The 18,456-nt window shown below is 58.3% G+C and overlaps 1 protein-coding gene across 4 annotated transcripts in view; it reads left to right on the top strand.

Annotated features, from left to right (window-relative positions):
* Positions 1-18,456, top strand: part of MAD1L1 (mitotic arrest deficient 1 like 1) — a 414,534-nt gene that overhangs the window by 147,086 nt on the left and 248,992 nt on the right. For all 4 annotated transcript variants that reach the window (XM_025378819.1, XM_025378817.1, XM_025378816.1 and 1 more), the window contains one exon: positions 16,349-16,493. In XM_025378819.1, the coding sequence (XP_025234604.1) occupies positions 16,349-16,493 (145 nt within the window). The remainder of the gene's footprint in view (positions 1-16,348; positions 16,494-18,456) is intronic.

Raw genomic sequence — 18,456 nt, 5'->3', positions numbered from 1 at the left:
CTGTGACCTTCAGCAGGGTCTCTGATGTCCTCTCAGCCAGGCCACCTCGTCTGTAAAGGACATGATAATAGCCGTTAGCTCGGGGTGGTGGGAAACATTAAACGTGATGACCTATGTTCAGGAAACAACGGTGATGATAAGCTCTCTTTTGCCCAGCACGTGGAGGGTTTCTTACTCTACAAGGCTGCCGAGTCGCAGGCCCTTCACCTGGAGGGTTGGGAGCACCCTCCTGCCCCCATGCTTGGCCCTGTATTTGTCACAGCTCCTTTTTCTCCTCCACATCCCAGGCCGGGGCTCCAGTGGCTCCCAGGGTTATCTGGGGCCGGACATCAGGACGTTCCAGGAGATGTTCAGAGGTGCGAGGCAAGTTCCACGGGAGGTTCTCCATCCAGGGCAGGGATCAAGCTGGTGGTACATGACACATTGAGTGGTGTGCTGGCGGCTGCAGTGGCCGCCACAGTAACTCAGGAGGTGGGTTTTCTGAGCTGGGACTCCGCACTGAGCCGGGTTTCCTGCCTCTGATCTGTTCTCCAGCAGGTAGGCCTGCCAGAGCCTGGGGATCCCCGTGAGCACGGGCACCCACTCCCTCGTCCCTAGCACGTCTGCATGGGCGCAGGGCCTTCTCTGGCATCACCCTGCCCGGGCAGTGCCACTGCAGACTCTGCCCCCTTGCAGCTCTCTGCTCCCAGCAAGTAAAGGTTGCAGCCTTTGGCCTTCCTTGCCTCGCACTTCCCGTGGGTGTCTCCATGGCGGATCCGGCCGTACCTGTGGACAGACCCCTTCTGTCCCCCTGGACTTTGAGGAAATGAAGTCGGTATTCATCAGCACAGCAGAGCTTTATTTTTCTACACATACACAGAAACTTCCACCATGTTTCCTGAATTCTTTTGACCCAAGTCTTCCAGACCCTGTGGAGTGTCCACCGCACGCCCCGTGGGCAGTGCTGCATCGGAATGCTTTTCGCGTGTCCAGAGGAAGCCACTGGTTAACTGATGGCGAGAAAGGGAATGGCGGCCCGGATGTGAGCGTTCTCCTCCTTTGAGCTGGGTGCCTGTGGAAAACCAGACCCTCACTGGGCGGGGATTGACACCTAGTCTCCGTCCCCGCTTCCCCAGTGCCTTCCTGCCCACACTCCTCCCCGCCCCAGGTTCTGACCACGCTGGAATCACTGGGCGCATCCTGCAGCCGGTCCACAGGATGGGCCCAGCAGACACTCAAAGTGACCAGCCAGGAGGTCCTGAAAATGGGAACGGGCACACCTGCAGTGTCAGGAACAGATCTGTTTCTTCCCACGTGCTTCTCCCTGAGGAACTGGTAGGAGGAAATGTTGGTCTTCTTGGTGCACAGCCTGCTGCAGGTCAGTGGCAGAGGCTGGATTTGAACCCAGGTCTCCCAGGTCTTGCTGGCGTCTGATGCTACTCCATTTTGGCCACAGGGGACACCCTGCAGTCTGTTACATCTGGAGTCTCCTGACAGCCTGCCCTGCGCTGGCCTCCATCCACTGACCCACCTTGGAGGCCTCTCCACTGATTTACCTGCCCGGGTGCTGAGAGCCGTGCCCCGAGCCTGGGGGCACTCACCCCGCACCTCCTCTCCGTGTTGTGTAAGCCAAGAAGTGCTCAGCAATTCCAACAAGCACTAACCCTGCCTTTTAAAGGTCACTCCTGTCTTTGTCAGTTCTTAAAGTTCAAGAGGAAATAAACTGCTTAGAGCTGGCATTTCTCAAGTCAAGTGTCAGGCCTCCAAGCCCCCCGCCCGGCGTGGAGGCAGCCAGGCTCATGAGTGAGCTGCCAGGTGACTCAGTGATGGGCGAGTGGGCGCCTCCCTCTCTCCAGCTCCTGCTAGAGAGGAATGAAAGGGGAACTAATAATTGCGAAAATCTCATTTTCTTCTTTCAGTTTTGTTATTCAGCATGGGGAATGCTTTGGAGATGTTTCTTTATTGGTCGAGTGACAGCGTTTAGAGGCTGTCAGCCCTGGTTACCCGGGACGTCATGCGCAGGGGGGGACGTCTCTTCCCCAGGGGCGTGCCACTCATTCCTGATTGATGAGCAGGGGAGCTCTCCCTGCAGCTGGAGAGACAGCAGAGGCCCCATGAAGGTGCCACACCTAACGGGGTATTGACTTCCAGTGTTTTGGGTCGAGGATGGCAAAATCAATGGGAAAATAAACAGGCCGAATGGGCTTCATTACCCAGGTAGCACTGAAACAGCTAAAGTGGTCGTGTGGCGCGCAGGCGTGGGCGGAGGCTGGGCCGCGTGCAGGCGGCCGGGCTCTGCTTGGCGGGCTCTATTGATCGTCACGGGCGCTGGAGCCTCAGCTTCAGAGCTGCTAATTGGGCTATCGGGTGATTCCAAAGAGAGATGCCACAGAGATCACTTTGTCTCTTAACTGTTTGTCCAATTTGATACAATCCTCAATTAAACAGGGTGTGTGAGCCCCTTAGTCCTCAGAGCTCCGTCTCCTCGGCCTGGTCCTTCCACTTGGCCTGCTGCCTCTCTCTGGAGTGCTGCACTCCCACACCAGACCCGGCGACGCCGGCCAGGGCCCAACTCCATGCTCACGGCTCCGACTCACCAGCCGTGTGGTGCTGAAGTCACAGCTCTGACAGCAGCTCTGCTGAGCTCCGCAGGCCCGGCTCCTTCCCTCTGGTCTCTCCCTCTGTGTCTTCCATGTCCCTTGCTGAGCTCCCCAGGCCTGGCTCCTTCCCTCTGGTCTCTCCCTCTGTGTCTCCCATGTCCCTCGCTGAGCTCCCCAGGCCCAGCTCCTTCCCTCTGGTCTCTCCCTCTGTGTCTCCCATGTCCTTCGCTGAGCTCCCCAGGCCCGGCTCCTTCCCTCTGGTCTCTCCCTCTGTGTCTCCCATGTCCCTTGCTGAGCTCCCCAGGCCCGGCTCCTTCCCTCCCATCTCTCCCTCTTTCTCCCTTCTCCCTCCTGCACTCTGCCTCACACACAGCCCTGTGGTCCCCACTCTCCTTCCCTTCCCTGCCTCCTTCCCTGGCTTTTCTGGTTTCCCGTGCAGCTGTCGCGGGACGTGCACACCCCCTCACACTCACACATGGCCTCCTGGTCCCCGTCCCCTCCCTCTCCTGCCCCCCTTCCCTTTCTCTTGCATCTCCTGTGCAGGTGTTTCCCAGGAGCTTGTTCTCCGTTCTTTATTCTTCGGTCTCTGCTTTTCCTTCTTATGTAAGTTCTTGTGCTTTGACATCTCTTCTTGTCACTTCAGTGTGGCCAGACTTCAGAGTCTCTATCTTTGGCTCCAACCTCTCTCCTAATCTCTGTGATCAACTTTCCCTCTGCCCCTGGAAGCTGCCACCTTGTTGTTATTGCTCCTGACCTTGGGGCCATGTCAGGTGTGCCCTGCTCTCTCCCCAGGGGTCCTGTGATCTCTGTTGGCCAATTGCATGAAGGTTCAGCTTCCCCACCCTGATGGCAGGTGTCTCTCCCACTTTCCCACCAGCCGGGCCAGGCGGCCTTCCCCTCCCTAACCTGTGCTCCGGCTTCTTTCCCTCACACTTAGCTCCTGCACCACCCCCCTCCAGCCTGGGCCATTGTGCTCTGCCAACCATGGGGGCTGGAACAGTGACGGTGGACCCCTGTGAGGAGGACAGAGCCTGGAAAAGACAAGTCCTGGGGCCTGCTGGCTGGGCAAGGGAGTGAAGGGGTGCGTGACGATGCCCTGGGCCGCAGTGGCATGGGAGCGCCCCCACCTCCTGTGTGGGGTGGGTTCTGGCCCGATGTGAGGATTTTTGGCAGGCCCCTGAGAGCCACAGTCCCTCTACAGGTTGGTTTCCTCCAGCTGAGATTTGTCCTGAGGTTTTCTGGGTCACATGAGGGCGTTCTGGAAATTGAAGAAGTGTTGGTGGAGCGGGACTGATAGGTGGATGGTGTAATTTTCGTTCCTTTACACGTCTGTTTGAGGGAACTCGATGGACTTTTGCTAGAACCTATGATCCAGATGAGGAAGGAGCGAGGAGCCCAGTGTGGCAGCCCCTGGCCCCAAGTGGCTCCCTTTCCAGTGCCAGCCCAGAGTGCACCCTGCCCTGGCCCCAGCCCAGCTTGTCTGTCCATGTCTTCTTTCCGAGCACCCTTCCCACTGGCTCTGCTGTTCCCACCCCATGTCATCCCCAGTCCTGTCTTTGGTGCCTGGCCTCACTCCCGGACCGTCACAGCAGCTCTCTCCTGTCTCTCCCTGGGCTCAGGTATCTTCTCGCCCTCCAGGAATGGGGAGCCAGGGAGAGGCGCACGGAGTCTGGACCTCGGGTGGCCAAGAGGCAGCTGAGGGTTAATGAGGCCAAGATGTAATGTCACAAAGTGCAGGCCACGTCCCAGCAGCATCGCCTGTGAGCCAGATTCCCTGGAATGCCACTGTCCTCCAGCATCTGTGTCCGTAACCGAGAAATGGGGCGAAAATGTCTCCCTCCCTGTCAGGGATGTTCAGGGTGTGTTTGAAGAAATGGCCGTTCCCCTTACCCAACCACACACGTCTTCATTGGGAAAATCAGGCCCCACACCGCCTCTGAGCGCAGGGCTCTGTGCAGCTGACAGAGCTGCCGTGCGACCTGGGAGTTTCCAGCCGCCCAGGGATGGACTTGGCGTCAGAGCCCAGTGCTGTTCTTTGAGTCCTGCTCCCATTTGGAAACGAGGGTCCCCGGAATCCTGGGCTTCCTCCCAGAGGCCTCTGACCGTGGGGGAGGCGCTCTGCACGTGAGGGTGGGTGGTTGTAGTCGGAGGGTTGTTACTACTATTTTTGCTGTGGAATTTGTGCATCTGCAGTGGCCGAGGCTGGGGGCTGGCAGAGGCTTGCTCTCCTGTTGGGGGGTGTGGGGGGGGGTGTGGAAATGCAGTCACCTGGCCTCAGTTGGGTGGGAACTCATGTCTTTAGTTACCCATGCCAGCGTTTCTAAACCTCTGTGGTACAGGGTAGTGGTTGGTAACCTTTCTCTGTAAAGAGCCATACAGTAAATACTTCTGACTTTTTGAGCCAGGGTCTCTGTCACAGGAAAGCAGCCGTAGGCCATATGTCAACGAGCAGGTGTGGCTTTGTTCCAGGAAAACTTTCCTTACAAACATAGGTGGTGGACTGTTTGCGGAGCAGCAGTACAGAGAAAGCGCCCAGCGTCGAGGCTGGTCCACCTGCCTGCTGCCTGCCTGCTGGCCATGTGGCCCCTTGGGGCTTCTGTCCTGCACGTTAGGCGGGCAGGGAGCCAGTGCCGACTGGGCGGATGGATGCACGGATGGCCTCCTACTCTCTGACCTCGGGAGGCGGTGGATGTCTCCAGGACACCTGCTGTGCCTCTCTGCGCCACTCCAAGCATTGGATTATCTTCTGTGTCTTCGCTTTTTTCTGAAAGTCGGAGCTGGAGGGCATGGAGCAGTTGTTCAGTAGGACCTGGGGAGGTGACTTGCCCCCTTGTCTCTCCCATTCTCATTTCCTAATCTCCAGCAGCCTCGGGCGGAAGTGAATTTATGGTCTCCCTGTGACCACCCTTGCCAGGGCTCCTCACCCGTCATTTGGAGGCAGCCCTCCCCAGGCGATTACAGGTTGGTAGCTGATCAGCTAAACTGGATTATTCATTACGGTCGGGAGTGAATTGAAATTGCAAAGGGCAATTTTCCTTCTCACATTTCAAGGTCAGATGAGAGTATTTGCAGTGTGGCCGCTGTTTATCTGGGAATGCAAATTGAATTTGGTGATTCCAATTGATGAGATGTTGGGAACAGAGTGCTCTTCAGAGGCCGAGTCAGGGAGGAGCAACCAGGAGGCCAGGCTGCAGCTTCAGAGCCTGCTCCCCTGGCCGTTCCTTTGGTAATTATTTCAGCCTTTGCTCTTCTCATTCTCTGGTTTCATTTCCGCTGTTTGGATTTTTTTTTTTTTTCAGAAAAATGTGTAATGACACTTGGAGGCATTTAAGATTGGAATTAGATGGCGTAAATAACAACAGCTGCGTGCCATGCTGAGCCCGACATCCTGGGGCGCCAGGGAGGGGGGCGCCGTGCCCTCTTGGAGGCCCAGCCCCTTCCGAGTCTGCACCTGCCCACCAAGGAGGAGGGCCTTGCCCCTGTCTTTCACCTGCAAGTGCCCACCTGTGCCACCGAGTGCGGCTGCCCGGCCCCAGCCTCATCACGGTGTGGGGGCTGAGCTGGCCATGCGGACTTGAACCCGAGTCCTCAGCGAGGCAAGCCACTGTGAGCCCCTTCCTCCTTGGGGACGTGGGGACTGGGGGCGGCGCTGCTGCTCTCCTCCCAGATTCTGGTGGAGACTAAATGAGGTCATGTACCCAGGAGCGGGAAACTGCTCAGGAGGCTCGCCTCCGAGTTCACACATGGTAGGGGACCTGGCTGCCAGCCTCCTTGGCTTTCTTCTTGGGTAGATGAGAAGCATGAACTCTGATCTGAGTCTCCAGCAGCTCCTGATCAGGGAGCCTCTCCTGGCTCCGCCGTGGAGGCCCCGTGAGCGCGGGGCAGGGGAGGAACTGGAACCTGTTGATGCTCTTGTGCACACATCTGATCAAATCCTCCCCTGCCCATTAGCGGCGAGGGGCTCAGTGGCTTCAGTTCCATTCAAGAGGAAGGAGAAGGCCAGAGGTGGATGGAGTGCTCAGAGCTTCTGGACAGCGGGGTGCTGTGGGGGCTCCTGCGGGTAGATGGGACCCTCTCAACCCTGTGGGTCCCAGGGCCATGTTTCCCTGCATGTCTGCAGAGGCAACTATTGATTCCCATTCTCAGGAGGCTCCTCAGATACACAGGGAGCCTGTGTCTGCCATGCCGGCCTCCAGGCCAGAGCTGAGGGCTTCAGTGGCAGAGATGGCCTCTCTCTGTGGTGAGTGGGGGCCCTTCCCCGGTGTTCCCTCTTGGCAAGGAGCGAATGTGGATGCCTGAACACGCACAGTGTTGCTTCTGCCCTGTCTGGGAACCCTGGCCTTCCAGGAGAGTATTTCTGAAACCAGTTCATGCTCCGTCTAATACTTTGCCTCTGGATCTGGGCTGCTGTGAGGCTCCCTGAGGGGCGCCTGTGAACACAGCTCTGTGTACAGTTCTTGTGACAGGAAGACGAGCACATGTGGTTTGGGAGGTTGTCCTGTCCAGCGATACCCTCTTTCAGAACCCGTGGTTGCTTCCAGAGCAGAGCAGGACAGGCTGTCTGCTGGGGCTGGAACCTGTCCTCTGTTCCCTGCCAGTCTCCTGGGTCCGCGTCTCCTGCTCCCAGGCACCTGCTGCAGAACGGCACTGCTTTTTGCCTCGTGTGCCTGCTCCAGGCCACCAGCTATAGTTTGCTGCTCCCCGCTGGGCCGCACCCCTCCTGACCACTGGCTCGGCCAAGCCCCTGCACTTGCTCTCTTCCTGAGAGACACATGGAACGTGTCACCTGTGTGGCGGTGCTGTTGCTTGGCCTGACTACGGCGTTTCCCCCCAGCCCTGTGGGGGTGCTCAGGGCACGGCCCTGGAGACCCTGGAGGTCATGTACAGCAGTGTCCTGGGGGACATGGTGGCCTCGTGGTCATGACTCAGTCGCTCGAGGCTTGAATTTACTCATCTGTGAAATCGAGAAGATTAAAAATTATACTTGTGGGTGGGTCTTGATCTATGTTCCTCAGATATCTAAGAATAAAGGTGCTTTTAGAGATTTTGCCAAGGTCTGAATAAAATTTTATTAATATTTTCCTAGTTTCATGCCAGACGTTGTCACTGAAGATCGCTGTGCATGTAGCTGTGTTTACATCTTAACCCTTGAGGCCACTGGCGGGCTCACCATGTCCTCACCGTGTCATAACCATCTCAGGCTCACCATGCCACGGGCTCACCGTGCCGTGAGCTCACCGTGTCGTAACTGTCTCGGGCTCACCGTGCCGTGGACTCACCGTGTCCTCACCATGTAACCGTCTCGGGCTCACCATGCCACGAGCTTACCGTGTTGTGACTGTCTCAGGCTCACCGTGCTATGAGCTCACCGTGTCATGAGCTCACCGTGTCATGAGCTCACCGTGTCATAACTGTCTCACGCTCACCGTGCCGTGGGCTCACCGTGTCCTCACTGTGTCATAACCATCTCGGGCTCACCATGCCACAAGCTCACCATGTTGTGACTGTCTCGGACTCACCGTGCCGCGGGCTCACAGTGCCACAGGCTCACCATGTCATAACTGTCTCGGGCTCACCGTGCTCTGAGCTCACCGTGTTGTAACTGTCTCGGGCTCACTGTGTCGTAACTGTCTTGGGCTCACCGTGCCACAGGCTCGCAGTTCCACGGGCTCACCATGTCGTAACCATCTTGGGCTCACCGTGCTGCGGGCTCACCATGTCGTAACTGTCTTGGGCTCACTGTGCTGTGGGCTCACTGAGTCGTAACCCTGTCTCAGGCTCACCATGCCGCGGGCTCACCGTGTCATAACTGTGTGTGTTTGTCTCGCGCTCACCGTGCTGCAGGCTCACTGTGCCGTGGGCTCACTGTGTCATAACTGTGTGTGTCTTGGGCTCACCGTGCTGCAGACTCACTGAGTCGTAACCCTGTCTCAGGCTTACTGTGCCGCGGGCTCACCGTGTCATAACTGTGTGTTGGGCTCACCGTGCTATAGGCTCACTGTGTCGCGGGCTCACCGTGTCATAACCGTGTCGGGGCAGTTGTCAGTAAGGAAGCCTTGGTGTGACCCTGTGCCCATGTGTGAACAGCATGTCCAGGCGTTATGGGTTAGGAGGCCGTCTCTGTTCGGGCTTACATAACAAAGTACCACAGACGGGAATCTGAACAGATGTCCGTTTCTCACGGCTGTGGAGCTGAGGAGTGCAGGATGGCAGTGCCAGGTCTGAGGAGGGCTCTCCTCCTGGTTTGCAGATGACCGGCCCCTGTCCTCACAGGGCAGAGGGAGAGGATGCTGGCTTCTTCGTGCTGCTCGCAAGATGCACATCCTATCGGGAGCACTCCGCTGTCAGGACCGAATCCCCTCTCAGGGGCCCCCCTTTGGTCACCATCACATTGGGGATCCTCGTTTCCACAGGTGAACTTGGCGGGGACACAGGCATTCTGTGCACCGCCCAGAACGTGCTGGTTTTGCCCTGGGCCCAGGTGTGACTGTGGAGGCGTGTCCCTGCCCTGTGGATCCACACGCCAGGCACCACTCAGCCTTGTGACTGGGGTGGGAATGGCCTCGTCGTGCCATCCAAGGGTCGGATCCGGTCCCCAGAGCGTACCACTGCTTCGCCTCTCTCAGAGCCTGTCTCCCGCGGTGGCCGGATGTGGGCTCCTGTGCTCCAGGGCCCCATGTTTCTGGGGAGAATCCAGTGGTGCCTGTTTGTGCGATGCCTGCCCTTGGCTTGGCGGGTGTCCAGAGTGGCTGGGACTTGGGAGAAGGTAGACAAAGACTGTGTGGGAAGAATGGGTCGTGCGTGGAAGAGCCGACTCAGCAGTGTCTCGAGGAAGGTCGTTAAAATGTCTCCTGCCGTTTGGGGATGCGTTGTGTCCTTGAAAGTCGGTATTCTTAGGCCGGGAGCTTCTGATGAAGATCACATTAAAGTGGCCTCAGTGGCTGGTCACAGTGCAGATGGATGCTCAGAAGCTCAGAGCTTGTTCTTTGAGTAAAGGCTGGCTCAGAGAGGCATTGATCGATAAACATGCCGGCTTCTCCTGGAGGAACTAAGCACTTCATTCTGAACTCCCAGAGGCTGGCGGAAATGCCAGTGACCTCAGAGTTCAGCCCAAGCATGGACCTAGAGGCTTAATTTTTTATGAGTTTTCTCTTCTGTACCTCAGAAGAAAGGCCAGGATTGAACAGAGAGAACATCCCCAACAGGGGAGAGCCCGCCGTCCCGGGTGCCACTGTGGCTTGGCATGCTGAGGTCCTGCTGCCCTGCAGGGCCTGAGGGTGGGAGGAGGAGCCCGTCTTGATGAGGCACCTTTACCTGCACGCCAGGGTAGGCAGCACCACTTGGTGGCGGTGTCTGAAACACTAGTTGGGGGCCTTTAGGCAGCGCCTGAAACGCTAGTTGGGGGTCCTTTAGGCGGCGCCTGAAACGCTAGTTGGGGGCCTTTAGGCGGCGTCTGAAACACTAGCTGGGGGCCTTTAGGCTGCACTCTGGGGCTGTCCACTTTGTGCCGGCCCTTGCTGCACCTCCAGGGCTTGGCTCCTAATTGCCACTTCCTCGGGTCCTCAGGACAGGGCCGCCTGTGCTGGACCTTCCCCTCCCCTCCAGACACGACACCTCATGGACACACACTGGCCCGCTCCTTGCTCTCCTGCCCCTCTGGCTCAGCCCGCTCTCCATGCCCTGTGCGGAGGCCCTTCTCGGTTTGCTCGTCCTCTTCTGACCTTGCCCGTTGCCCCTGGCGGGCCCAGCCTCAGGCCCACTGGGCTGACCACGAATGAGCACGCCGCACACCAGCTGCCCATCGGAAACGTCCGCGTCTCTGACACCGCCTGTCTCAGGCTGTCCCGCCACCCCTCCCCAAGGGCCCTCCCAGCTTCCTATTTCCCCTCCAGTGTCAGGAGGCACCTGCTTGCTGGTTTGCTGATGGCCTGTCTTCTGCCCGCTGCGGTGACTGAGTTGTTGTCTCGCAGCTACACACTCCCCTCTCCGAGCCCTACTTTGCAGTGCCAGGCACTACAGCCCACACTTGTGCTTCGTCAGGGGCACCTGCATCAGGGCCTGCCCTGGGGGTGCTGGAGAGGGCCCCATGGCCAGCCTGCAGGCAAACGGGCGGCTCCTTAGCCACTGGCCTTGCCCCTCTCAGCAGCCTGCCAGCCTGCAGATTCTGTAGCGCCTAGAGGTGCCAGCTCCATGGGCTGCTGCCCTGTTCTCAGAGGCCTGGGTCCAGGCCCTCCAGGGCCCCTGTGCAGACACCAGCACGGCCTCCCTCAGCAGCCTCAGTTCCCGTTCCATGGGGCCCATCTCTGAGCGTCTACATTTTAATGATGTCAGCCTCTGCCCCGTGTTCCCACAGCCCAAGAGATGGGAGCTGCTTCCTGAAGTCCCTGTGTCCTTGGTGCCCGAGGGTCTTTCTCCTGCTCTCAGTGACCTCATACCTACACCCCCGGTGAGATTCTCTGCTCATGCCACATGCATGGCTTCTTTGCCTGAGATTCCCACCCCAGTAGAATGGAGGCCCAGCGAGCCCAGGCCGGCTGCGGTGTTCCATGCTGCCGTCTCTGGTGGGTGCAACGGCGTGCGGCTGCCCTCCCCGACATCCCATGTGCTGAACGGACTGGGTGGACTTGCCTGCTGGTCAGGTGTGAGTGGCGAACGTCCCAGACACGGCTCTTGGCGAGCATTCCACAGTGTCGTCTGCTTGTCGTGTCTTGGTGTTGGCTTTTTACAGTCTAGTTCTGTTGTTCAGAAGACTGCGGAATCAGCCCTCAGGCCTTGGGGTATGGCCCCAATGACGTGGGCCTTAGTGCCGCACCTGGAAGATCCTGGAGCGGGTGTGCCTCTGCCGCCCATGCTGTCCCTCAGCCGAGAGCATGTGTTGCTCTGGTTCATTTCTCCCATCTCCCTTCGTGAGGGGAGGTTTGCTTTACAACCTGGCTGATGAGCTTTTCCAGCCTGGGCTCAGCCCCACGCCCCTGTGGCTCTGTCTTCTCTCTGCAGCGCCGTGGAACACACGCTTCATGCTACATCCTGTAGCCGCTGCATTTCCTCAGACCGGGTCCATGAGGAAGCCCAGGTTCAGCTGCCTGTTGCTTGACAGGCAGACACGAGAGGCGAGAGTGGAGGAAGAGCGGGTGTATTCAGAGAGCCGGCAGATCGGGGAGGTGGTCACCTACGGTCACAAAGACCCTCTGAAGTCAGTACCAATCTCAGGCTCTTCTTATGCTAAGGGTAGGGGCGGGAGGTGGGGGTGGGACCAAGAGGTGACTGACGACCCCTGAGATCTGGGAGCCAGCAAGGGTCTGAGGAGGTCGGGAACGTCTCTGTCCTTGGCCAGGCCACAGCACTCCTGCAGATCTTTAACAACGCCTGTAGCTGTTTCCACCTTCCCCTTCCATCCCAGAGTTAGTGTTCGCATTATTCCCTCAGTACTCTAAAACTAGGAGTGGGTAAAGACCCTTTAAGCAGAGAGGAGGACTGTGCTAGTTCTGCAGAGCCGCTGTTGCAGGACGAGGGCTGGGCTTGGGGCACCCCGGTGCCGGCCACGCTGCCTCGCGGAGGTGGCCCCCGTGCCAGCCGTCCTGCCTCGCGGAGGTGGCCTAGGCTGTGGAGAGTGGGTCAGAAGCAGCTCAGGCCACATCTAGTTCCTGAGGCCCAGTCTTGGCACCTGACTCTATTGCACTGAGCCCTGGTCCCTAAGCGCCGGGAGCCTGAGCTCTGAAGCAGGACAACCACTGTCCCGTGGGTGTGCGTTACTCTCATCTGCTCTTGGTGGGGGGACTCCAGCCCCGCATGCGCCCCACACAGATGTGAGCGCACCCTCACTCAGGACTCGCATCTGCTCTTGGTGGGGGGACTCCAGCCCCACGTGTGCCCCACACAGATGTGAGCGCACCCTCACTCAGGACTCGCATCTGCTCTTGGTGGGGGGACTCCAGCCCCACATGCACCCCACACAGATGTGAGCGCACCCTCACTCAGAATGCAGGGTGTGGGTTTGTCGGGTCCCCCTCAAGGCTGCCCAGCCATCCTGTGCTGAGCTGAGGGCGCCTGTCACCTGAAAGACAGCACCTGTCACATTCTTGCCTTTGCACACCTTGGCTTTAAAGCAGAGCACAGGAAACGGTGGCATTCTTCGAGTTAAATGATCACACGGAACCATGATTTAAAGCACTTGTGAACTTTTGCACCTGAATTCAGTGATTCAAGAGTAGATTTTACAGCCCTTGACTATTAAATTGGCCCATGAATGTTTAAAATTGAACTGGAGCCCAAAGTAGCCTCATAATATGTGTTTCCCGTGAGCTTTGTGCCTGTTTTTTATTTTATCGTGCGTATTTGCTTATGCAGCACCTGGAGGGGGCGGGGGGCCGCCGACCAGTGCTGCACCTGGGGCCAGTGTCAGCACAGGGCTTTCCCAGGCGGCTAATGGGATGGGAAAGACTCAGAACGGTTTCCTCTGCTCTCGCGTTGCAGCAGTCCACACGGAAGACTGACCAGATGTGGGTGTTTCCTCACCCACCAAGCAAGCAGTCGGTTCTGCCTGGGACACCAGCCGTTCAGTTCAGCCTCACTCAGTTCTGTTCTGACACTGTCTGCCTGGAGGTGGCGTCAGACCCTGGGGTGAGGGCCCAGTCCCCACCTTCTGGTGCCAGTCGTGAGCCGCCGCTGTGCTTCTGACCGGCCAGATGTAAACTGGGGTTCCGACCACCCAGTTGGGATTCCCCTTGGGTTTGATTAATTTGCTGGAGTGTCTCGTAGAACTCAAGGAAACAGACGTTTACCAGTTTATTATAAAGGTTACTGCGAAGGACGCAGATGAACGGATGCGCAGGGCGAGGTGTGGGGGAAGGGCCTGCAGCTTCCATGCCCTCCCTGGACCGCCACCCTCTGGGAACACCGGAAGCCCTCCCAGCTCAGTCCTTTTGGGTTTTGATAGAGGCCACCACCCTCCAGGAACACTGGAACCTCTCCCAGCTCCGGTGAGAGGCCTTTGGGTTTTGATGGAGGCCTCGTCAGGTGGATGTCATTAACTCTGCCCCTGCTCATTGGTGAGCCACTCAGCCTTCAGCCCCTCTCCTTCCCCGAGCTTAGGGGTGGGACTGAAGTCCCGAGCCTCTAGTCTGGCCTTGGTCTTCCTGGTGACCCGCCCCGTCCTGCAGCTGCCTGGGGGCTGCAGCCACCGTCAGTCATTGGCACATGGAAGGCCTCATCGTGAGAGCCCGAGGGTTTTAGGAGTTGTGTTCTGGGAGATGGGTTGACGATCAGATACGTATTTCACAAGATCATACGAGGCTGAAATGAAACGCCCGTGTCCTGGACGCCAGTGCATTGGCCCCAGTCTGTGGGCTTGTGCGGCTTTTGCTGGGGCTGGCCGAGGGTGGCCAGGCTGGGGTTCCCACCATGCTTGGCTGGGTTAGGACCGCCACCAAGTCCCTTCTGACGTTCTGTGAGTGTTGGATTCGCATTCACTTTCAACTTACCCTTTATTTAAAGACTTCTACTGAATTACAGTTAAAAACCCCGTATTCACTTCACTCAAACATGTGCGGAGACCACCGCACAAGAAAACGCCATCCGCCAGCCCCGGGATGAAGCTTTCCCCAAACCACCGCCCAAGAAAGTGCCATCTGTGGCCGGGCGCGGTGGCTCACGCCTGTAATCCCAGCACTTTGGGAGGCTGAGGCGGGCGGATCACGAGGTCAGGATATCAAGACCATCCTGGCTAACATGGTGAAACCCCGTCTCTACTAAAAATACAAAAAAATTAGCTGGGCGTGGTGGCGGCGCCTGTAGTCTCGGCTACTCGGGAGGCTGAGGCAGGAGAATGGTGTGAACCCGGGAGGTGGAGCTTGTAGTGACCGAGATCGTGCCACTGCACTCCAGCCTGGGCAACAGAGCAAGACTCTGTCTCAAAAAAAAAAAAACAAAAAAAAAAACCGCCATCCGCCAGCCCCGGGATGAAGCTTTTCCTCAAGTCATGTAACTAGAGCCGAGCAGAAGCAATTGATGGCCAGGAAGGTGTGAGCCTGAGGGTGGTGTTCATGGCCCCATCCCACATTCCTGTTTCCAAACATCTTGGCTCACTGCAAGCAATACAAAAAAAAAAAATTTTTTTTTTTTGTATTTCTAGTAGAGATGGGGTTTCACCATGTTAACCAGGATGGTCTTGATCTCCTGACCTCGTGATCTGCCCGCCTCAGCCTCCCAAAGTGCTGGGATTACAGGCGTGAGCCACCGCCCCTGGCCACAGATGGCTCTTTCTTGGGCGGTGTTCTGGGGAAAAGCTTCATCCTGGGGCTGGCGGATGGTGCTTTCTTGGGTAGTGGTTTGGGGAAGGGAAAGCTTCATCCTGGTTCTCATTGATGGTTGCCTCACAGGACTGTGGTCCCCGTTAGCTTTTCTCCATCCCAGTGCTGTGTTTTATTTCCTCAAGATTTAGTTAAGATTTCCTTTGGAAAGAAGTTTGTGATGCTCAGTACAGTCGTGTGCAGCTCCTGTGTTCCAGCGCCCGTTCCACTCAGCACCTGCCCTGGGCTGTCTGAGGGGGGCTGGGCCCTCCCTCCGCTGACTCGCCCCCTCCCCAGGGCGGCCTCTCTTCTTCCTGGCTGTGTCCCTTCCTGGGAGCATCCTCGTGCCTCGCTGCGAAGTCCTGACTTGCCTCCTCTTGGGCGGCCTCTCATCTCTCCTGGCTGTGTGCCTTCCTGGGAGCACCCGCGTGCCCGGTTGTCCCATGCGGAGGTGGAGTCCTGACTCACCCTCTCTCCGGGGCAGTCTCTCCTCTGTGCGCCTCGCTGCGCCCTTCCTGGGAGCCCCCTCGGGTGGGGAGGTGGAGTCCTGGGGCTCCCGGAATCACAGAAAGTCATTGCATCATAGGTGGGTTCTTGCAGTCAGGGTCAGTGGATGCTGTCATTTGTCTGGCTCCCAAGTCAGCTTCTGAAGGACAGAGAGGGGGGCAAGATCCAAACCCCTGAGGCCTGTTACTACCAGGCTGTGAACTCGGAGACTCACCAGGAGTGGTTGGGAGCCACCAAAAGCTTCAAAATCGCGTGACACAGCCCCTCTCTGCTGTCTGAGGAGACAGCTTGGTGCCCAGTGGTCGAGGGGTCTAATGAGAGCCGTTGGGAGGCTATTGTGGTAACGCAGGTGACAGGCAACCATCACAGGGACTGAGGCAGCGGGGAACGTGCAGGGAAAGGAGGATTCAAAAGCAGAAATCAAAGGAGCTATCAGCCACCCGAAGGGGCGGACGGGGGAAGCCTCTTGGGCAGCCTGGAGTTGGCCCTGCCCGTGGCGTCGGCCCGCAGGAGGCCTCCCGGTTCCCAGTGCTCAGCGCCAGGCTGGGCTTTCAGCCTCGCAGAATGTTTTTAGAACAGGCCCCCACCAGCAGGCGCCCGGCGTTTGCTTCCCCGCACCACATTGCACATCTGCGGTGATTCAGAGGGGAAGCGCTGGCTCTGCAATCTCGCTCATTCAGAAGTCCTGTCTCCCAAAGGGCTGCGTCGCCGACAATTTTTCCCATTGTGTGTGGAGTTGAGCTCCCCTCCCCCTCCCTGCCGTGTTCTGGGATCACCCTGGGAGTCTATTTGAAATCCAGAAACTCCTGAAAGGCCTTAAGTAGCTATTCAGCAGTGCGGAAATGGCAGTGAGGGGGCTGCACGTGCAGCTCTATTTTAGGGTGTCCTGGTGGGCTCGTTCCTGGGGTGGGGCGGGTCGCGGTGGGATGGTCACCCCAGGCTTCAGTGCTTTGCCCTCTTGTCTCTCCTGTGCAGCGCCCGGGGGCTGGAGAAGGCCAGGCAGCAGCTGCAGGAGGAGCTCCGGCAGGTCAGCGGCCAGCTGCTGGAGGAGAGGAAGAAGCGCGAGACGCACGAGGCGCTGGCCCGGAGGCTCCAGAAACGGGTCCTGCTGCTCACCAAGGTGATTTGTGCCCTCATATTTTGATCAGAGTTGCAGGGAGCTGCGGGAGAGCGCACACCTGGTCAGCGAGATCTCACTGCAGAGGCAGGAGTGCTGCAGCTGGGTCAGTGCAGCTGGGTCACAGTTAGCACTTTGGCCCTGGGTTGCCAGGAGGGTTCTGGGAGTGCCAGAGTGCTCAGCCCCGGTGCTCCCTGTGGGACCCTCTGGGCCTGCTGTGTGCCCCATCCTTTTCAGTTCCCCCAGCATCTCAATGTCCCCCCCGGCCTTGTGCTGAGCCCTGGAGAGCGTTCCTTGTCGCTGCGGACCCTCTGCAGGCGCCTGTGTCCCTTGCAGTCTGCACCCTCATGCTTTGCCGTCCAGTGATGCTGGTTTCGCTGTGTGGATCTTGGCCTGGGCTCGGGATGAAGGCTGTCACCTGCTTCCAGGTGTGCCCCAGCCCCACCTGTGGGCGGCTCCATGGCCCGACTCTAATCGTCAGTGCCTGCGGGGGTTCTGATGTCTGACACCGTGAGCAGAGGTCACTGGAGCGTGAAAGACAGTTTTTGTGAGTGTTGTTTAAAATGTTCCTCGAGCACTGAAATTTCAGAAGACAAGGCAGGAGAGAAGTAAATCTGTCCCCAGATGCTCTCTGGGCCAGGGCGGGTGTCCAGCTTGCTGGGCGGAGGCTCCCCCTGTCCACCTCCAGCCAGTGCTGAGTGGGCGGAGGGCTGTGTCACCCTGGCCTGGGATGGATGCTGCACCTGTCAAGTGCTGGGAGTTGTGCCTCGTGAATGTTTGCCTGTTCTTGATTGTTTTTGATGAAAACCGAGGCTCTTTGCTGCTGGGACCTCTTGGTTGTGGAGCTTTCAGAAAATTAGTAACGTTTCTGCTCCGAAGCTGCTGTTTTATGGCTTCTCCAGCTCGCTCCTGGGCGGCTCCATGCTGTCTCCTGAAGGAAAAGTTCACATGGGCCTGGGTCCGGAACACAGGCTGAGCTGGCCCCTATGCACAGCCCAGAGGCTGGCCCCAAAGCCCTGGCTTTGCAGGTGCTGCACCCCAGACAGGGGACACTCGAAAATGTTCTCACATGACTTTTCAGCCGGAGCTGTCTGCTGCCTCTGGCAGAGGGGACACCCAGCCCTGTTGCATGGTCAGGCACAGTGCATTTCTGTGGAGCAGCTCTAGGACCTTCCTCCGTGCTCCCTTCTCTTCCGACACCATGTCTGCTAGTGTGTCAGCTTCTAAGCAAGATGCGTGCGGTGCATGCGGCACAGGCGTGTGGGCACAACCCTTGGGTAATCACTCTCTAGCGGGGTCAGGCAGTAGCACCAAACCAGCACCTGCCACCCACTTCCACAGAGGTGGACGGCGTGGCGATGCCGCAGAAGGGCTTTTCTTAGGAGGTGGCGTTCATGTGGGGACCCAAGGATTTCCCCTTTGTGAAAGTGTGTGTGGAGAACCGTGGCGGAGGGAGAGAAGGCGGCTTGTCACAAAGCGCTGCTGAAGTCACCCTCGAGGCCTGGAGCCAGAGGAGACAGCGGCTTGGGCCCAGCAGGCCACAGTGTGTGGGCTGACCACTGCGGGGGGTTCAGGCAAGTGCAGCCCGACCCTGCCGGTGAGGAGAGGCCCTGGGAAGCAGAGGGGGCGAGGCTGTGTTCTGTCGGGGTGGCGGGACACCTGGGCTTGGTGATCTTTGAGTGTGCGATGACCTGCTGTGGTCCCGTGATGTGGGAAGCTCAGAGCTTCCTTGGGGAGGAAGAGTAGGAGGGCTGGGCTGGGAGCTAGGCCTTTCTCTGGGACCTCAGATGTCCCTCATTCTCTCTGGGTCTCAGTCCTCCTTTCTGCTAAACTTTGGGCTCAGGCCCGATGACCCCAGGGTGCCCGGGAACGTGGCTGTGTTCGGGTGGTGCCCCCTCGAGGGCACCTTGTTTTTGGCCCACTCTGATTCTGGGTCGGGGCTGGGGAGTGACGTCAGCCCACGCCG

Source organism: Theropithecus gelada, chromosome 3, assembly GCF_003255815.1.
Source record: "Theropithecus gelada isolate Dixy chromosome 3, Tgel_1.0, whole genome shotgun sequence".
Classification (NCBI taxonomy): Eukaryota; Metazoa; Chordata; class Mammalia; order Primates; family Cercopithecidae; genus Theropithecus; species Theropithecus gelada.
The sequence above is the reverse complement of the archived record's forward strand: the minus strand, read 5'-3'. Positions and strand labels throughout refer to the sequence as shown.